At 38.8% G+C, this 20,189-nt stretch overlaps 2 protein-coding genes across 3 annotated transcripts in view; one reads left to right on the top strand and one right to left on the bottom strand.

The window, feature by feature from the left end:
• Positions 1-86: 86 nt before the first annotated feature.
• Positions 87-6,500, bottom strand: LOC133524677 (vacuolar protein sorting-associated protein 26C). Of its 2 annotated transcripts, XM_061860779.1 has the most exons (7): positions 6,313-6,498; positions 5,815-5,949; positions 3,111-3,359; positions 2,664-2,816; positions 2,470-2,566; positions 1,498-1,623; positions 87-486 (listed from the first exon to the last, which is right to left on the bottom strand). In XM_061860779.1, the coding sequence occupies exons 1-7, from the start codon at positions 6,367-6,369 to the stop codon at positions 401-403; spliced, it is 903 nt and encodes a 300-aa protein (XP_061716763.1). In that variant the 5' UTR covers positions 6,370-6,498; the 3' UTR covers positions 87-400. The 2 variants fall into 2 exon arrangements, with proteins under 2 accessions (XP_061716763.1, XP_061716764.1); XM_061860780.1 differs by lacking the exon at positions 1,498-1,623 and having other exon boundaries at positions 6,313-6,500.
• A 448-nt stretch (positions 6,501-6,948) lies between these two features.
• The window catches only part of LOC133524675 (kinesin-like protein Klp68D), a 54,202-nt gene continuing 40,961 nt past the window's right edge, over positions 6,949-20,189 (top strand). The window contains exons 1-2 of the mRNA XM_061860777.1: positions 6,949-7,302; positions 17,732-17,833. Coding sequence (XP_061716761.1) covers positions 7,192-7,302; positions 17,732-17,833 — 213 coding nt within the window. The 5' untranslated portion in view covers positions 6,949-7,191. The remainder of the gene's footprint in view (positions 7,303-17,731; positions 17,834-20,189) is intronic.

The raw sequence follows: 20,189 nt of genomic DNA on the forward strand, positions 1-20,189 counted from the left end.
TAAATCAAACTTTAGTTCACGATGCCAGCTAGCATGTTTATAAAACTACTTTATTAGGTACTGATTTTTATTAATAAAACACTAAAAACAATGAATTACGCTTTATTTGTTTACTTTGCCGTCTTTACCATTTTTCAACCCAAGCTAAATAACACTCATTGTCATCCATCTGTCAATGTCAAAAGATTTTTTTTCTAACCTCTCAAACAGTTGACTTAAAATACAACTCATTATGCCACAGACTTCATGTAAAACACATCCTATCTTTTTCCTGAGCTTTAAATATATTAATAAAGATAAAACTTAACATTAATATGACAAAATGTAAATACTACGTTGTATGTAAATAAATGCTCTTAAAAACTACATGATTATGGTCCCCACGTCACTCTTTATTCCCCTATCTACTTCGCAGAAGCAGTATGGGAAAATTTTCTGTCACTAAATAATCATCTTCAAAGATCACGGCGATGTTCAATTCAAACTCTGAAACAAGAAAAAATATGCATTAGGTATATTCTGTTAATATACAAAGGAAATAAGGGTACACACAGAACTCTACAAAATGCTCGTATAGCTCTAATTGAAAATATGTACAAGAGAGCCACCTTAAAAGTCAACCTACCCCCGCTGACTGAGCCAGTTAGGATTGAGAAAGGCGTACGACAAGAATATACGGTCTCGACAAAATTGTTTACTATGTTGCTAGAGGATATCTTAAAAAGCCTCAACTGGGAAAATCGTGGATTGAATATATTGGGTTGTCGCTTCAATAATTTGCGGTTTGCTGACGACATTGTTTTATTGGCAAATGACCCCGCTGAACTTCAATGCACGATCCAAGAACTCAGCGATGCTTCCATACGGTGTGGCCTGGAAATGAATCTAGAGAAGACAAAAGTTATGAACAATACGGATGTCAAGGCGAATATCACAGTTCAAAATACAGCCATCAAAACTGTCGATAAATACGTATATTTGACCGGGAAGAAGAACCAAACCAATGAGATCAACAGACGCGTACGACTAGCCTGGGCAGCCTATTCGAATCTAGAGTTTGCCTTCAAAATGAAACCTAAGGCCGAATATCCTGCCAGTTCTTACTTATGGAGCTGAAACCTGGGTCTTCATCAAGGACATATTACATAAGTTAAGCGTTGTCCAACGGGCACTAGAGAGAAAACTAGTTGGGATCACATTGAGAGACCGTATAACGAATGAGTGGCCGAGACAGCAGAGCAAGGTCACCGATGTTGTAAAACGCGTAGCCAGATTGAAGTGGGAATGGGCTGGTCATATAGCACGAAAAACGGAGGAACGTCCTCAAAGTAGGCCCAGATGCGTTGGGACAACGACATCAAAAGGACTGCGGGGAAGAAGTGGCTCCAGGTCGCACAGAACCGTGACGAGTGGCATAAAATGAAGGAGGCCTAAGCCCGAAGGGTAGAGAAGGGCTAAAGAGAGAGAGAGAGAGAAAGAGAGACACACAGAACGCACCGATTTTGAAGTGCACGGTGGCGGTGGTAGGTGCAGTGAAGAGTCTCGGCAGCACCATGTACAGAGGGATGTCCCTCGCTCGCGCTACGTCGCCTTCTCCCACTTGGATGTTCTGGATCTCCGTCGCTGCACATAAACCAAACAAAGCACTTCAAGTCGGACCAAGCTAACTCTGCATGGCTTTGGCAATGACAAAGTGTGCCAATGTCATCATTAATGTCAAATTTATATGACGGTTAATAATGACACCTTCACTTTGTATCATTTAAATCGATAGTTTGCTTAGACCAGGGGTCGACAAATTTTTGAACAGAAGAGCTGTAGAAATGTCAAAAAGCCACAACAGTATTTGACTGATCTAATCGGTTTACCGACCTCTGGAACCTTGACATAAATTAATTTAACTTCAAAATGTAACCTCACATATTTAAATAAGTAAAACTGAAATTCTCAGTAATCTAGGCGCACATAGAGCTTCGCGTCAGGTACATTGATGTAAAAGGGTTTGTGTGGAGCAAAGCTCGGACCGGTTTTTAAAATACCGGGTTCTTTTCGGTTTTCCTCCGAACTTTTATAAGAACGCGAATGTTTTAAGAACTTTATTGTAGTACTAACCTTGGTGGTGTGCCACGTAAACATAGACATAGGAAGAAACCGGTTTTTATTGTTCTTAGCCGGTTAATTTGACAAGAACTGTTCTCATAAAAACCGGTTTAAAAATAACGGTTTTTCAAGCGAAACCGATACTAAAAGGTTTTGCGCCAAGTATTTACATGATAACGGTTTGGAAATTTAACAGGTTTCCGAGCCTTGGTGTGGAGCTCCACTAAATTATTTGGAAATCGGATGAGATGTGCATCCAGCCTTAACTTGTATGGCTGATAAAACAATTCAGCTTTGATAGGATTCAAAATATAAAGGTCCAAATATAATTTTATGCATAGATTACATCCTCATTTTTTCCATGCTTACCATCCCTCGAAAACCCTTCAGAATCTCCGCAAGTCTCAACTCGTACAAGCTGCAGCTCTATGGACTTGATTGGCACAGAGCACTCGTCCACGCGAATCTACAACAAACTACAGAATAAAAAATAGTTCAGCGATATTGATGGATGAGATAAACTAGGTTGGTCATCATCCAATGAGGTATAGTGTGGGCGGTACCTTGCCGGTGAGGGGCTCGTCGAGCGGGCAGACGGTGGAGTCGATCTCGGCGTAGACGCTGAAGGCGGGCATGGCCGCGCGGCCGCCGCCGCCGGCGCGCACCGAGCCCGGCGAGATCTCGCAGCGCACGGGCTTCAGCGCTGGTGGCTCTTGCTACGAACACATATGTTGTCTAGTGTAGTTGACACATAGCTCTGCACTCTGGGTTACAAGACAGAAAAATACTGTCTGCACATAAATTAAACAATAAAGAAATTATCTGTCTATCATTACATACTACAAAGACTATTTATATTATTATTTTATATGAATGCACACCTTTACGCTGCTTAGATTGTAGGTGACTCATGTACGTCAATGTCCACTTGTGTTTTATCCATTTCAGCAATGCTCAAGTCTATTTTGAAATAAAAGAGTACACAGAAAGTGCACAGATCGATCACTTACATGTCTATGTTGGACAAAGAACTGGCAACTAGCATTCAACGGCTTATTCAGGAAAGACCTCTTCATCCCGCACTTGAGTGTGTACATAATATTGACAAACACCCCATGGTAGGTTTCCAGCAGCCCCGGGTACCCCGGTGACGTGGCTTGCCGCGCCCGCAGCGGGATCTCGAATGGGATCTCTGTCACACCACCCGGGATCTTGCCTGGAGGTGCCAACTCCACTGAGGTGTTTAACAGGTTGATTGGCTGAAAAAAAAAACATTAGAAATTTATGTTGTTGTTGTTTGTCCTAGGGCACCCCGGAGCTGCATAGGGCCTCCCCGAGATCCTTCCACGCCTTTCTGTCTTCAGCAATCGTCCTGGCCTCATTACAGCTAAGTTCTACAACTCGCAGCTCGTTCTCTACACTTCGGAAGATTTATATTATGTACTGTAGGATTACTCGAAAATGATTAAGGGTTTATGAATAACCCTGGGCTCTCTCTACAGAAGAGAAGTATTCAAATAATAATGTTTGTAACCTTACTATTAATAAATCAATATAAAATAAAAACCTTATGCATTTAGAATATATATATTACATCATCATTTTTAGAAGCTCTTTATCAAACAGATATTGTTTCCTAGACCAGTGTAACCTGCGTCAAAATGTTGAAAATAAATATAAACAAAATAAATTTGTGATGGCTAAGGCTCTAAAAATTATGACTTTTCTTATTTATTGTATGCATGTACGCGCGTTGCCGGCGGTCGGTCGAGCGCCAACGCCATCTATCGAGCGTTATTTCGTGAAATCGGAGAACGCTCTAAGGAATAAGGGCTCTTAATGTTGTTGTAGGATTATTTAAATTGAAATGTAGTACAGTCACCTGCAATAATATGTTCTTCAAAGGCCGCAAAATCATTTGCGCATATTAGTGCGACAGAGAGACAGATAGCGGTTCGCTGTCGTAGCGTAAAAGATTGCCATGTTGGCTATGCACTAATGGTGCCAAGCCAAGATGCCAATCGTTTGCGTATATTAGTGCGATAGAGAGACCGATAGTGTTTCGTTGTCGTAGCGTAAACGATTGGCATATTGGCTACGCACCCATGTTTGCCTAGCCAAGATGCTAATTGTTTGCGTATATTAGTGCGATAGAAAGACATACTGTTTCGTTGTCGTAGCGTAATCGACTGGCATGTTTGCTACGCACCCAGGGTACCAAGCAAACATGCCAATCGTTTGCATATATTAGTGCGTTAGAGAGTCATAAATTGTTTCGTTGTCATAGCACTCGTAGCGTAAACGATTGGCATGTTGACTATGCACCTTGGATGTATAGCCAACATGGCAATCGTTTACGCTACGACAACGAAACACTATGTCTCTCTATCGCACTAATATACGCAAACAATTGGCATGTTGGCTAGGCACCATGGATGTATAGCCAACATGCCAATCGTTTGCGCATATTAGTGCGATAGAGAGATAGCGTTTCGTTGTCGTAGCGTAAACGATTGGCATGTTGGCTATACATAATGGAGTTATAACGAGTAGAATTGCCGTTCTGATGACCAACTCCTGACTCCATCATGAGACGCTGGACCTCATCTAGATCGATGGTGGTCGTCAGGGCAAATCTATTAAGCCCAAACACGATGGAGTTATGATGAGTAGATTAGGAGTTCTGGTGACCACCTCCTGACTCCATCATGAGACCCTGGAACTCATCTAGATCGTCGGTTCTCGTCAGGGCAAATCTATTGAGCCCAAACACGATGGAGTTATGATGAGTAGATTAGGAGTTCTAGTGACCAACTCCTGACTCCATCATGAGACCCTGGACCTCATCCGGGTCTAAAATAATAATGCAAACCCTAACGTTATTTTAAGTAACACTGAAAGTCTATCAATAAGCGAGAGTATGTTGTTAAGCATAGTGTATAAAATTTACTTGTATTAAGATTTTCTAATTGCAGTATACAGCACTTCTCAGAACTCCGTAGCTACTTACGAACGCAACGAACGCCTGACAATCGCGCACAGGTCCGTCCTCTAAGCGCGCTCCGCGGAGACTGAGCGCGAGGCGTCGTTGCTGCGTGACTTATACTTCTTTTAAAAAAATATAAATTTACCGCAATGTAGGTACCATAGTTTTGATTTTTTTTTATAGGTTAACATTAAGTTTCAATTTGCGCTAATATTATTTTTAAAGCAAAATATATGTACAATTTGCGGAAAAAAAAATGTAACCCTTTTTTCGCCAACAAAATGAAGAAAACTCGGAAGGTATTTTATCAATTTTTTCAAATGAATCTTCGATTTTCAATCATTCCAACCCCTCGTTCAAGATGTGCTGATTCAAATTGTAATTATTCATGTACCAAATGATTCTTGTTTACTGCAAAATTGAGAACCGACATGACACTTCTCACTGCAAAATTTGAATAAGACTCCCAAGAAAACTAATTAAAATAAAGGATTAAAAGAGAAAATGAAAATTTTAACTATTCCAACCCCTAGTTTAGGAAATGATTATTTAATTACGTTACCAGTTTTTGAATAAATACTAATAATTACATCATAATCTCGAGTGAAAAAGGAAGCATTTTACAAAATATGCTTGTCTGTAGGAATAAGGCCTCTTAATACAAGGTTAAAATTGTCAGCAATGTATAACCATTTTGACCAACTGGTGGGAATGAACCAGAAACATACCTTCAAGGTGTTGGAAAAGAGACCAATATTCTTGGAGCTGAGCTGCAGGTTCACCGCGCCCTCGGCCACGAGCGTGAGGCCCTCGTGTCGCGTGTCACCCGGGCTCTCCACGACCACCACGCCAGCGATCACTTCCTATAAACAAAACCAAAATGGGATATGATGAACCTAAGTTGCACTAGTAGTGCTCCGCATGCCCGCATTATTGCTCGGAGCTGGATTTGGGGGCCACGACAGGGCTATCAATACCGCTGCCTAACTGGGCATCCCTTGTTTAACAAAAAGAAACTTCAACACGGGTAGAAAAAACTTAAGTGGACATACTTTTTACTGACTGCATTCTTAGTATAGGTAGTTTCATAATTGTAATTAAACCGACTGTACCTGTACCGGGTTATATTTCGTTAATATAGAATTTACATACATTTATTTTAACTAAACAAGGGGGTGTAGTGTAAACCTTTTCAAATCTTGTTGGTTAATAAGAATTGATCTTACCCCCTCGTGATATATTTTGCTGGGTCTCTTTAGGTTTATTGTTAAGCTTGTAGACATTATAGGGTTTATACGATGAACTTTGGAATGTTTATGTTTTTGTTGTATTTACACTATTGACGAAAACATAAAAATGTACTCTGAAACTCAACAACTGAGAGCTGTTTTGTTAAACGTCAAATTGATAGACTATGATAGTGATAATAGCGTTCCGTTTCTAAACCGTTTTCTTTCTAAATGTTTCCTGTAGGTTTTGATAAATATATCTATAAAATAAAAGCGCGATTAGAAGAAAATTTAAAGCAAATTATAAAATATCATACTAACATCAATGAAAAATAAGAAAAACTTACGCTTTTACTAATATGTGTAGACTGTGTAGAGCATGAACCAAACGCAACTTTGCCTTGAGTTGCCCCAGTAAATAAGCTTTGCCCACAGATTTTATAAAGGAAGCGGATTGAAATTTGTTTTCGGCGAAAAGAAAACGTTTTATAGTTTTGTGCAGTATTTTATTTTTATGTATATAAAGAACAAGATTTATCGATATAAAATTATGATGCAAATACAGGCAGCTTAGATTTTCTTGTAACAAGTAGCAACATTCGCCTTACGTCAAACTTGAAAGAAGGAAATCAGTTGATTGATAAAAGCCGCTGGCGGCGGTATAGTGCAATTTTCCCCGATTCAAATTTACGATAATTTTATTTTTATTACGTTTCTAATTATTTATTAACCCGTTCCTTTTTTATTAGGTGTTAATTTATTATATTGTGTACAAAAATCGTGATCAGTTAATGTGTAGTGGTAGAAACAGGTGATGTGGGGTACACCCTGGATGGATCGATACCGGTGACTGCGTCGCTTTGTTGCGAGGGTGCGATGGAGAAGTCAGCGTCAGCGCGGCCGCGAACGGCTCTCAACGAATGCGTGAAGGTGGTGGTGCGGTGCCGGCCCCTGTCTAACCGCGAGAAGAACGAGGGGCACGATGAGGTGAGGAAAGTCTAAGGACTTTGTTTATGACTTGCGCAGACTCAAACAATGCGAGTTATCATTGCAATGTTCTGAAAAGGCACGCGATCGTGTTTATGTTTGTTGAAGTTCACGCATTGATGCGCGCCGAGAGTAGTTTCCGATTTCCAGGTTCGGTTCGGAAATTCCAAAGGATGTGCGAGTGAACAGCTGTTAGGGACCTATGGATTCCTAATTTAAAATGGTATGGTATACCTTATGATCGTGTAATGCTCTATGGCCCGTTTTGCTCAGTGTGGGCCGCGACTACGTTCCTTACCACTTCACGCCTATGCAAACGAGTACAATATTATACTAACAGACTCCTTATTTCACAACACAATAGCCCCCGTAATAAATTATTCAGCTAACTGCTGATTAGTGGCTGAATCGATCGCCCTTGAGCCGTTTAGAAATTGGGTAAAATTAAAACTACGAGAGGCCATGACTTTGTGTCCTTCACCTTAGAAAGTGAAAACTGTTAGTAGCTAGTATTTTAGTTTTAAGCTAGGTAATAAGTTCTAGAACTTACTCACGGTCCTTAATGAAGTCGTGCAAGAGTAGAAGGCAGCTAATATATATTAGATTAAGGAAGTAAGTAAATAAGGCATGACTGCCTTAATCTAGCATGGCTGTATTTTTATTTTATTTCTATTTTTATTGTATTATAGAACCGTTGAGTACAGTCAGCAGAAAAAGTAGCTAAACGGGTATGTAGGGAGACGTGCTCTTTATTGAAGAAACAAAAAATGTGTGCATATCATTTTGGACACATGGTCCGCTTAGCTACTTCTGTTACTAACTGTACTAGTTTCAAGTACGTAAATCCACTTCCTCTAAACTCATAAAGGGCTCTATTCACTGGACCCTGAATAGGTACGACGACGTTCAGTAGCAGCATGAATGGCAGCTTTACATACGAATAGTGCAAGTAAATATTGTAGTTATTAGTTACGTTACATGGTTACTTCCTTTTCTTTGCATATTGGAAACTTCCTGAATGACTATATTTGAAATTACAAGTAGTTAAAGTTAGGTATTCCTTTCACTGTACCCCTACCACTTGGGTGACACCATCTGAATAGGTATCCTGATGTCGATATAATATATATTATACGAATCAGCCCTTTTTTACGTGACTACGAAAAGGGCTATTTACCTAGTTACGAAATAGTCGGTTATGTTTCGTATAGCGGCAACAGAAATACATAATCTGTAGAAATTTCAATAACTATCACGGTGACAGACGGACGGACGGACGGACGAACGGACCGACGGACGGACGGACAGCGGAGTCTCAGTAATACGGTCCCGTTTGACCCTTTGGGTACAGAACCCTAAAAATTACCCTAATGACACCTCACTTTTGTAAAAAACATTTGTTTTGTGTAAAATACAATCGCAAATTTACAGAACAAATGATTCAGATCCTGAAAGAATAGGTAATCGATCTTATCGATCGCTTAAGCTTTTTTTTAAATATTGGACAGGGCTAAACGTTGAGATGCGGCTTGCAGGTGATGTCACGGTAAAAGCTAGGTCTGAGACACTTAGAATAGAGCCAGGGAGGGTAGCCAACATGCCAATCCTTTACGCTCCGTAGCGAACGAAATGCAACTGTCACTATTCTCTCTTCATGTCTTCCTCGCGTTGTCCCGGCATTTTGCCACAGCTCATAAGAGCATGGGTTCCGCTTGGCGACTAATCCCGAGAATTGGCGTAGGCACTAGTTTTAAGAAAGCGACTGCCATCTGACCTTCCAACCCAGAGGGTAAACTACGCCATCTGGTTTCCTCACGATGTTCTCACGATGATATAAGTTCCGAAAAACTCATTGGTACGAGCCGGGGTTTGAACTGCAACTGTCGCTGTCGCACTAATATGGAAGACTCATAGAGAAATAGAGAACGAACGACACGAAGCGTTTCGTTGTCGTAGCGCAAGCGATTGTCACCTTGGCTAGGCACCCAGATGGCTAGATGGGACACCTTGCTTATTCGTCTGCCCTTCACGTAAGGATGCCAGGGTGCCTAGCCAAGATGCCAATCATTTTCTCTACAACAATGAAACGCTATCTTTCTGTCTATCGCACTAATGTAAGTGTGATAGAGAGACAAAAAGCGTTTCGTTGTCCTAGCGCAAACGACGACGTGGCTAGGCACCCTGATCTAACAATGATTGTATGTGATAGTATCGACCTGTACAGTTCTGCAACAAATATGAAGTTACTATATAAAACAATTTACACAAGCATGGATAATGGATAGAGTGGAGATTTAGACTAAAGTCAGGCAATGTGCGTTTCGTCGCAGTTCACTGTACAGGATCCTAAAAAGGCGCACGCATGTCACACAAATTAAACGTGTAAAGTGCCTGCATCTTGGTAAAGGTGCCGGAGTTTCATTGCAAATATAATTGATGCATAGAGTTCAATCCCGTCCCGTTACTATGATTCACTCGTTTTAAGATAAAACTACGTTGGACCGAGTACGATAAGACGTGTTATTCATAATCATAACATAAGTCATCTCAATCCCTTGTTTAAATTTAAACTACGCACTCATACAGGGAGTCTCTCTCTACCCACAGTTGATCCATTTATGGTAGGATTAACGTCCGTGAACAATGTTTTTCTATGCATTAAAAAACAAGCCATCCATCAGTTTAACTGTTTTTTTTGACAGGTAGAAACTACATTATATGTATTCATACGGTCTATATTATACAATATACATAGTACAGTCGACGTATAAGTTAAAGTTTGCACCTTTATATCATTGTAATAAAGCAATAATTTCAAAAACAATATCTATGTCTGTAGTACCGCCCATAAACTAAATACAACGTGAATAATTAAAGACTGACAATACAAATCTACCCACTACGCTGTTAATTCTTAATCTCATACACTCGAATCGATTCCATTATTGATATCACGAAGATTTCATCGATAACATATGTACAAGCGTAAATCCCTCATTTGAAATCGTAAATATTGAAAGAATATGTGCCAGCCAGGTGACCCAGGGAGATCGTCAAAACAAAAGAACTGAACTGACCGATTCAGAAAATCTATGACAATGTATACAGAGTACCGACCAATGTTACTCTGAACTTTGTCATTAAGGACGTACAGACCAAGTAATACTAGTGACGGACTTACGGCAGCTGTAACCTGTTTATGAATATTTCTCGTAAGTAGGTGAGTAGGTACTAAGAGTTACACTCTTTACTGACCATCAGTAGACCTTCTGTCTTTGGAATAAGGTTGAGGAATTGTCAGAGAGCGATGGACGGTGCGGTGGTAATGTCCACAACGAGCCGTATTTAGGCATAGATCATCCGACCGGCTGGCCGTCTCGCGCTGCACATGTGCGGGAAATAAATCAAATTCTTCATCTCATGCGGCTTGAGACTTGAGATACATAAGATTTTTAAACGCATTCGTTTGTCTGTGTTGTCTTTTAAACGAGGTATCAAAACCCTTAATTTTAACGTGCCAATGAAGATGAACAATCACCATCAGATATATCGTAGCGGTCAAAGTGCTCACAAATATCTAAACACGCTGCTATTGTCAATGCGTTAGAGTTAGAGCGTGTGCTCAGATATTTTTGAGCACCTCGTCCGCTCCTATACATATATCTGATGGCAATAGAGGCAACAGGGTCCATATTAGATTACGTTATGAAAGACATATAAACTTAAATATCAATACCAAAGATAAACCAAAGTAAAAACATTGATGCTAATAATCAGTGCTAAACATCAGCAGGTGCGAAAATAAAGATACAAGTAGACGAAGAAGTAGTAAATCTAACTCGATTACTTTTTTTTTCTATTTAAGCCCTCCTTTTTGTAAGTCGGTTAAAATGTAGCCTAATTATCATAGTACAGTCAGCATCAAATACTTTGTAGCAGTCAGAGTGGCCAAATAGTTCGGTACACCATACTAAATATATGGTGTACCGAACTATTTGGCTACTTTGGTTGCTACAAAGTATTTGACGCTGACTGTCCATAGTTAGTGTATGTTAAACCTCCTCGGGCAGAGGAGTAGGGTTAGAGCCGGTGATTGGCCGGTGTAGCTTTATTTGACATTCATAAGAGCATTGTAACATGCCTACTTGAATATTAAACTATCTTTAGCTTTATCTTCATCTTAGGTAATAGGTAAATTTAGAAGCTGCAGTGGAACACACGAAAGTAACATTTAAACATACAATGAGCAATTTTTGAAGTGAAAACTTGGCGCGGTGCACTTTTTGTGATGGGGAAAAAATGTTAAACTCGCGACAGGTCACGTGGCCAACAGATTCGTCAGATTGATAATTCGTAAGACGGACACGTGACCTGATCGAAAAACAAATGTTAAATAATTGTAATAGTTCTGAAGTGTTAAATTTTTAATGTAATATAAATTGTCATGTTTGTGTACGATAGCGCAATAAAATAATATTGTATTTTACCATATAAATGATAGTACTTTTATACTGATAATTAAAGCAATTCGTGCAAAATTATTCCCTGACCATTCCAAAATATCAAAAATGCATAACGTTAATATTCAAGTTTTCAGTTCTGCCGGCACTCCCGGAGTGCAACCCGCTGTTTTTTTTTACAAAGGGGCGAAGTTGTTGTTTAACCGCTCGTGCTAATATTGATGCCCGAGCAATAAATTTAACCACGAGCGTAGCGAGTATAATGGAATCTTGAGCGTTGCAAGGGTTTCAAGGCACGAGGGTTAAACAAATTTTGCCACCGAGTGAAACTCGAAATGTTTCACCACACCAACGCGAGGAAAATACAAACTAAAACATCAAACAAAATTAAATAGAAAATGAACGTTATTAAATAGGTATATATGTATTAAACAAAATAATAATTTAAAAGTTAAGTCTACCAGCCAACATAAGGAACTAACTCAAATTTTGCTTGAAATTACTTTGCCACTCTTGTGGATAAAATGCAACCTTCTCATCCGTTTTTGAACAATCAAGAGAGACTTTTTTACGAGCTGGTGTGGTGGAAAGGCTATTAAATTAAAATCATAACTTCCTGCTTTTGACGATACCGCAGTCGGTTCATAACTAAGTAAGAGGTACACTGGTACATGAACATGACTCAGATTTGCTTTTAGCTTTTCAAATTGCAATTGGGTTACAGCTTTAACTCATGATAACCATTTTATCCATCAATATATCGACGAGAAACTTTGTTGAAGACATTGCCATGGCAATAAGCTGTTGCCACTGTTACCAGCTTGTTGCTCGGAGCGGCTCGGACGCCAAACAGAAGTTTGTGCGCTCCGCGTACACCCGCATGCTATGATGCTACGTCTGCTATCTATGCCAAAAGTTACGTACTACCAATCCTTAATACCAATAATATCCACGTTTTTCACTTGCCCGGTTGGTATGTATGTGTGGGTAAAACCTTGGAAAGTAAATATGACCCACTTTCCGATTTCCGATTGAGTTGAAAATTTGCATACATATGTAAGTCGGGTGACAATGCAATATTATGGTACCATAGAGTTGATCTGATGATTGGGACGGGAGGTGGCCATAGGAACTCTGTGATGAAACAACGCAACCTAATTGTGTTTGGGAATTATGAGTATTAGTCATCGAGACAATTCTAAAATTCCCATACGAAAGAAAAGTACAGTCAGCGGCAAAAGCTTGTGTAGCAAAAATGAAAGGTTACCCAAAAACTTATTTACATTTAATTTTATAAATAGCAAACAACAACCCGGTGAACAAGAAGTCTGTGTTCGTGTCCTAAGTTATAAACTGTGTGCCATTAGTTACATACCTACTGCTTTTCTCGCAATATTTTGAAAAATAACAACAAACTGTTACCTTGCACCGAATTGAGCTACCTCGTCGTTTTATTAAGGTAGTTCCCCCGAAGCCACAAAACATTTTCCCACCCTCTTTATCTTTTCCTTTAGGTAGAAAAGTTCGCGCCTCCTAGTTAGGAACTCTTGCAAGCAGGAGCGTATGTAGCCTAGCCCTGCTTAGGCCATGAGGGACGACGGACAGTATGGAGTCCACTACAGTACTGTCCGTCGTCCCTCATGGCCTAAGGCTCCGGGTCCATACTATGGACCCGGGGCGGCAGGTCGTGAGGAGCGGCGTAACGTAAGCCTCGTACACATTACCACCTTAAAATAGTACCTTTTTATATTAGTGTTAATGCAAAAACAAAAAGGACTTGATGCCATAGGGCATTTTCTAGGAGATGTTTTCTCCAAAGGTCATCCGACATCTCGATATCGGATCGGACAATGTGGAAACTCAGTCTAAATACAAGCCCATAATTAGGGCGAATTTAAAAATACGGCTATCTGCAGGTTTCAAGAATTAAACCATTAATGTAATGTTGTAAAGCTAAACCGTAGGCTGTGTCTAAATAAACCTATTAGAGCGATAAGATTGCAGTTCGTCAGTTATTTGAATATGATTAACGCCGCATTTGCATACGCGGGCGGCGCGTGCGACGGCTCGATGTTCATAAAGCAACACACGTGGCTTCGGTGTCCAACCTCTGTATAGCCTGTATGTATTTCCTATTTTTATTTGCAAGGAGTTGAGTTGAGGATTTCAGTCGTCGAATTACCGTCTAGATGTGTACCGTGCGTGAAAAATCCTAGTTCGCGGTGTTACGATTTTTCCGGGAAACATGACCTCTGTGTGGTACTTAGTATTGTCAAGCTTTTATAACAAGTGTACCTATGTTCGATTTTTTTACTATATTATTGTTGATTTATCATGGTATGTATGGTAAATTTTTGGGCTATTTAAATAGTCTAGCCCGTATGCAGACAAGCATAGTTTGTCATACATATCAGTTAATCGTACTTTTTTTTCACACATATACTGCACCATACTATATACATTTTCCTGCATTTGTCACCCTCTTTTCATTCTCTCCTCTCATCTACTCAAATGTTAACTGGATGAGATCCCTCAAAGGGATAAGTTTGTCTTTGTAATTCTTACTAATTGTATGTTTCTTTTAATATGTACTTTTGTACAATAAAGAGTTTACTACTACAACTAATACTTCTATCCAAGATTAGGCCTCAGAGTTACAGTGGTCAACCTAACGCAGCGCAGGATAGTTCTGTAAATTGTCAAGTTCACAAAACATTGCGTTTACAACGCAACAAAGCACCGCAGGCGCCGACGCGTGCGGTGAGATCTTTCCGCAAATAACGCCGTGTAAAACATTGTCATAACACACAAACGTACGATATTCGGTACACTACAAGAATTATATATGAATGTGCCAGAGTAGGTCTCAGAGTTACAGTGGTCAACCTAACGCAGAGCTGGATAGTTTGGTAAAGAGCCAAGTTCATAAAACGCAATGAACACACGCAGCCGATGTGTGTAGCTGTAGTGAGATTTTTCTGGAGCTAACGCTGTGTAAAACACTATCATACATAACGCAGTAAGCGTACAATGTTCGTAACGGTACAGGAAATGAATTAAGACTGCAAGAGTAGGCGTCAGACTTACAGTGGTCAACCTAACGCAGCGCCGGATAGTTTTGTAAATAGCTAAGTTTACAAAACGCAATGAACACACGCAGCCGATGTGTGTAGCTGTAGTGAGATTTTTCTGGAGCTAACGCTGTGTAAAACACTATCATACATAACGCAGTAAGCGTACAATGTTCGTAACGGTACAGGAAATGAATTAAGACTGCAAGAATAGGCGTCAGACTTACAGTGGTCAACCTAACGCAGCGCCGGATAGTTTTGTAAATAGCTAAGTTTACAAAACGCAATGAACACACGCAGCCGATGTGTGTAGCTGTAGTGAGATTTTTCTGGAGCTAACGCTGTGTAAAACACTATCATACATAACGCAGTAAGCGTACAATGTTCGTAACGGTACAGGAAATGAATTAAGACTGCAAGAGTAGGCGTCAGACTTACAGTGGTCAACCTAACGCAGCGCCGGATAGTTTTGTAAATAGCTAAGTTTACAAAACGCAATGAACGCACCGCAGCCGATGTGTGTAGCTGTAGTGAAATTTTTCCGGAGCTAACGTTGTGTAAAACACTGTCATAACGCAGTAAGCGTACAATGTTCGTAACGGTACAGGAAATTAATTATGTCTGCAAGAGTAGGCGTCAGACTTACAGTGGTCAACCTAACGCAGCGTCGGATAGTTTTGTAAATAGCTAAGTTTACAAAACGCAATGAACGCACCGCAGCCGACGCGTGCGGTGAGATCTTTGCGGAGATAACGCCGTGTAAAACACCGTCATTACGCACAAGCGTAACAATATTCGTTGCGCTACAGGAATCTAAATGTATAGGAACAAAATAACTGAAAGATTTCATAAATATGATAGTCTATGATGTTATACCTAACGACTTCAAAAGTTAAAAACAGTCAATACGTCTAGGAGTTTTTGGCAGGTGTGTGAAAGAAATATATATAGAAAAACAAATAATTGTTGAAGAACGCGCAAAACTTGATGCAGATGGTGCAGTAATTGTATTTCTATATAATATATAGAAATACAATTAGAAAGAAATACAATACATATTATGTATTGTGTTCAAGTTCTAGGGTACCTACCTGTAAAAAAATCTAGCTACGTATAGCTGCAAGCTGCAACATACATCTCTGAAAATATTTTTTTAATACAGTTGCTCAAAAAGTGCTACTTTACGTAGCTGTTTAGCGTGCGGAAAGTTGGATTTCGCGAACTAGTGCTTTTTACTTTTCCACTTGTTCCAATTCATTACTACTTATTGATGAGTGTTAACGTTAGTTTCTTTTAAAAGTCGTAATCAACATAAAAACCTACTGTTAATGTAAAAATAATAAATATTAGCATATTTCATATTTTATTACTTACCTCTTCAACGTTATAACACTTTTATTTTTTAATATTGAATATTGAAAAACCGTAATTAATAAGTTGTCTGAATGGAACGGAAAAGCTGCCCAAAACGCCTGTCAAAGTAGAGGCGTTTTTCTTACTGCAAGAATGTTTTAAGTTTCCAATATACGATATAATACACAAATAATTGTAAATAACGATACTTAGGTAATAATAGTATAATATTTTATATTTACAATTGTTTCTGTCTTAAGTTCTATGCATAAAAAAAGTACGTGTTGTTTTTCTTATTTTTTCGCAACTGTATTAAAAAACGTCGTTCGATACACGTGCGGAAATGACATACTTTCCGCACTAGCATCGAAATGTACTATTTTATCAATGTTGCCAATTTCCTTGGATCATTATAATCAGTTTTTTAACCTCTTTTCTAAACATTATCCTATTACGAGTGAAGTTCAACTCTGTTGTATACATATTGTACTCGCATTGCATACTATATTGTACTCTATTCCCAGCTTGCCTTATATGAGGGATCTTAGCCTATGCTACAGGTATTGAAGAAAAAGTGGGCCGAATTAGCCCCAATATTTTCAATAAACAGTTTGAAATATCGCCACTGCAGCACCGAAGGCCTAGCACAGAAGTGGCGCGGCAGCATCCCGCCCGTGAGACAGATTACCCGTCTTTTTGTGGCTGTAATAAACCCGATAACTCTAAAACTAAAAAATCTTACCCCTGGATTTGTTAAGATTATTCGAAATGTATGTATTGTTAATTAGCCATAATAAATTAATGCGTCGTTATAAACGTCGGTAGTAACAAGTGGAGAGGGACGGGTAGCCCATGCCGTTTTATTAAATATTGTACTCGTATTGCGGAGTCCGTCTATTTTCACATGTTGGCAGTCTATTATAAAGACTGACTCAGGTGCGGTATGCACGCCATGTATTTTTATTCCTCTCATTTGTCAGGCCAGGAATGTAACCTGGTTTGACGCATGTTTGGGTAGATAGACAATATCTAAATACCATTATTCATGTTATTGCAAAATGCATTATATAAGGAACGTAGCAGAATGCAGTTGAATGCACAACAGCCTCTTATTCTTCCTTTTAACAAAGTTGTGTTCATATTTCAGGCCATTTTTAGAGTGGGACCAAGCTAATTATACATGGCATTTGCTATGACAATGACAAAGTGTGGCACTGTCCAATTTTTATGATAATATGACGTTTATATTCACCACACTTTGTTCTTTTATTTACCTTATAGTTACTTCTGCTAACTTCACTCCTTATGCGTAAATATTTGTGTATTTTATGTAACACGTATATAAAATACAACGAAACTACGTTATGTAAAGGTTAAGTGGAAGAGATCCCGGTAAGGGATAAGTTCGCCTTTGTACAAATGATGTGTGTGTTTTCCTGTTTTATGTTTCGTTTTGTACAATAATAAGTACTACTTATGTAGCTTTATGCTTGTTATTTAGCATGTAATTCAGATGTGTATTTTTCCACAATTGGTGCCCTGTAGGTGAAGAAACGACAAGTCAGACAGACTGATCAAAAATGGTACGAGCGTCTCTCGACGAAAGGATCCGGAGATCAGTTCCAAGAGGCTGACTTGCCCCTGCAGGTTTGACCTATGGTCACTTACTAACACGGTCTAAAGGAAATCCATTCACAAATTATGATCTCAGTAACATATCGTCGCCATCAGATCCATCGGAGCGGCCAGATATATACATCGTGCTTTGTTATGTCTGACCATACTCTGAGGGGTAAATATGAAGACCATAGTGATCAACTTTCACTATGAGGCCAACCCCGAAAACTCAAAAAAAAAGCTTTCTCTTGTTAATTTTGCCAATCAATGGTCAATATTTTCTATGGAGCAGTAGTATTATGTTGATGATGTCGGGAATTGGCTCCATATTAAAAGTCGTTTAGTTTGAGTATTCACCTCCAGAGTATGGTCAGACAACAGACAATGAAATCACCTGTATAGGTGTATGCCTTTTGAAAATCATTAAAATACATTTTTGAGCACCTTGGTCGCTCCAATAGATCTGTAAGGTGTAAAATTTTTCGACAAGGTTTGACTTATGGTTATGGTCACTCACTGATACGTCAAGGTTTAAATCTAATTGACGAATAATGTTATAAGTAACATACGTTCATTGTTTGGTACAACGTATTTTTTTGACCTGTGATCATTCACTAACAACATGGTATTAAGGTCCATAACTGACAATAGATTATAAGATTTATAAGTAACATACATTGTAGGGTGTTAGATTTATTCACAATTGATTTTACCTATGGTCACTCACGGACACGGTGTCAAAGTCCATCACTGACAAATTATAATACTGGTAACATACATTATAAGATTTATCCACAAGGCTAGAGGTCCTTGTTGATAAATCTTATAATCCGTCATTAATACGGTGTCAAGGTATATCACTGACAATAGATTATAAGTAACAAACACTGTAAGGTGTAAGATTTATCTCTGTGGTCACTCACTAACACGTTGTCAAGATCCATCACTGTCAGATTACAAGAGAAGTAACATACATTGTAAGATGTAATATTTATCCGCAAAATTTGACCTGTGATCAACTGATCGAGTGATCACTCACTAACTCGCATTGTGAGATTTGTGAGGAGGTACGAAACCGCATATAGATTATGTGCTCAAGGATGTTGAAATAATTAAAGTACCAACACAAGCCTTATTGAGCTTACTGTGGGACTTAGTCAATTTGTGTAATAATGTCCTATAATATTTATTTTATTTATTTATTTATGTACTAAAATTTTGGCGGTCGAGACGAGAATGCTACATGTAGATAATGTTGCATTCTCGACATTTAGACCATATTCTAGAATGCTTCCTGTCCGGAGCCAACTAGATATTTCAAAAGTTGGTAGATGAAATACCAAAAGTATGAGATTTATTTTTAATTATTTTATGGTTTTGAATATTTAACAATTTTGAGTGCTAGACGTCTTCAAAATTGTTGAGTTGGTAGTTCTGTCGAAATCAACAGCGTATCTCCAATGCGGTTTATATAATAAATTAATTAAATAATATCTAGAGTATTTTAACTTTCCGGTGTTGGACAACAATTATTCAGAATGCGCGTGTAGCGTGACAAAAACAACATAGCATCCGTATTTCACAGAGACAAATGCTGTGTCTTGTTTTAATAACGTGTCAAACGCGATCACGTCGGGCATGAGACAGGCGTTTATAGCGTGATAAAGACATGATTCATTCATCTTTTTTAACATCTGGAACATTCTTCAAAAATCACTGAAATTAATTACTTAAATTTTGTGAATTTGGGAACACGATGACATCTGTTCTGTGGTGTGAGAAATGTGAGGCCATATGGCGGTAGGAATTAGTACAGTCAGCATCAAAAGTAGCGGATGAAACAACGCGCCAAAAGTATCTGATATTCCGTATAACTTTTCCAAATGTAGATAATTTTCTAAAATTCGCGTTCAAAAATACATATTTTACAATCTTAGTGTTGTATATTAAGGACATCACTTTTTGTTAAGCTGTTACAGAATGGTAGATACTTATAAAGCGTTATTTGATCCGCTACTTTTGATGCTGACTGTACTATTGGTAGTTACTGTAAAACAAGAGAATATGCCTGATACACTAACATTTTCCTTAGAATCATCTTTCTGTTGTCGAATGCTTTATCATGTCTTTATCTAGCGATAAACTAGTACCTATCATAGACATACTGTCACCAGGGACACCGTGTGTAACTGTCAGTGACTCACTAATGTATTTGTAATTGGCAGCTCGCTCGTAACACGTGGGAGGTTAATGGTTAAGGACATTAGTTATACAATCATAATTAACTATTATAACTAGCGATGAGTAATTAGGACTTTATAGTAATCTGCTGGCGGTGAATACGGTAGTACGTATAAGTAAATTTGCAATCTTTCACTTGATATGA

This window comes from Cydia pomonella, chromosome 14 (assembly GCF_033807575.1).
Source record: "Cydia pomonella isolate Wapato2018A chromosome 14, ilCydPomo1, whole genome shotgun sequence".
Classification (NCBI taxonomy): Eukaryota; Metazoa; Arthropoda; class Insecta; order Lepidoptera; family Tortricidae; genus Cydia; species Cydia pomonella.

Excerpts from the sequence above, each read along its gene's own strand:
- LOC133524677 (XM_061860779.1), bottom strand. The coding sequence starts at position 6,369 with ATGTCTACAAGCTTAACAATAAACCTAAAGAGACCCAGCAAAATATAT. Across the intron at positions 2,817-3,110 it reads TCTTTGTCCAACATAGACAT|CAAGAGCCACCAGCGCTGAA; the intron begins GTAAGTGATCGA and ends ATGTGTTCGTAG. Across the intron at positions 487-1,497 it reads CACCGTGCACTTCAAAATCG|AGTTTGAATTGAACATCGCC; the intron begins GTGCGTTCTGTG and ends TTCTTGTTTCAG.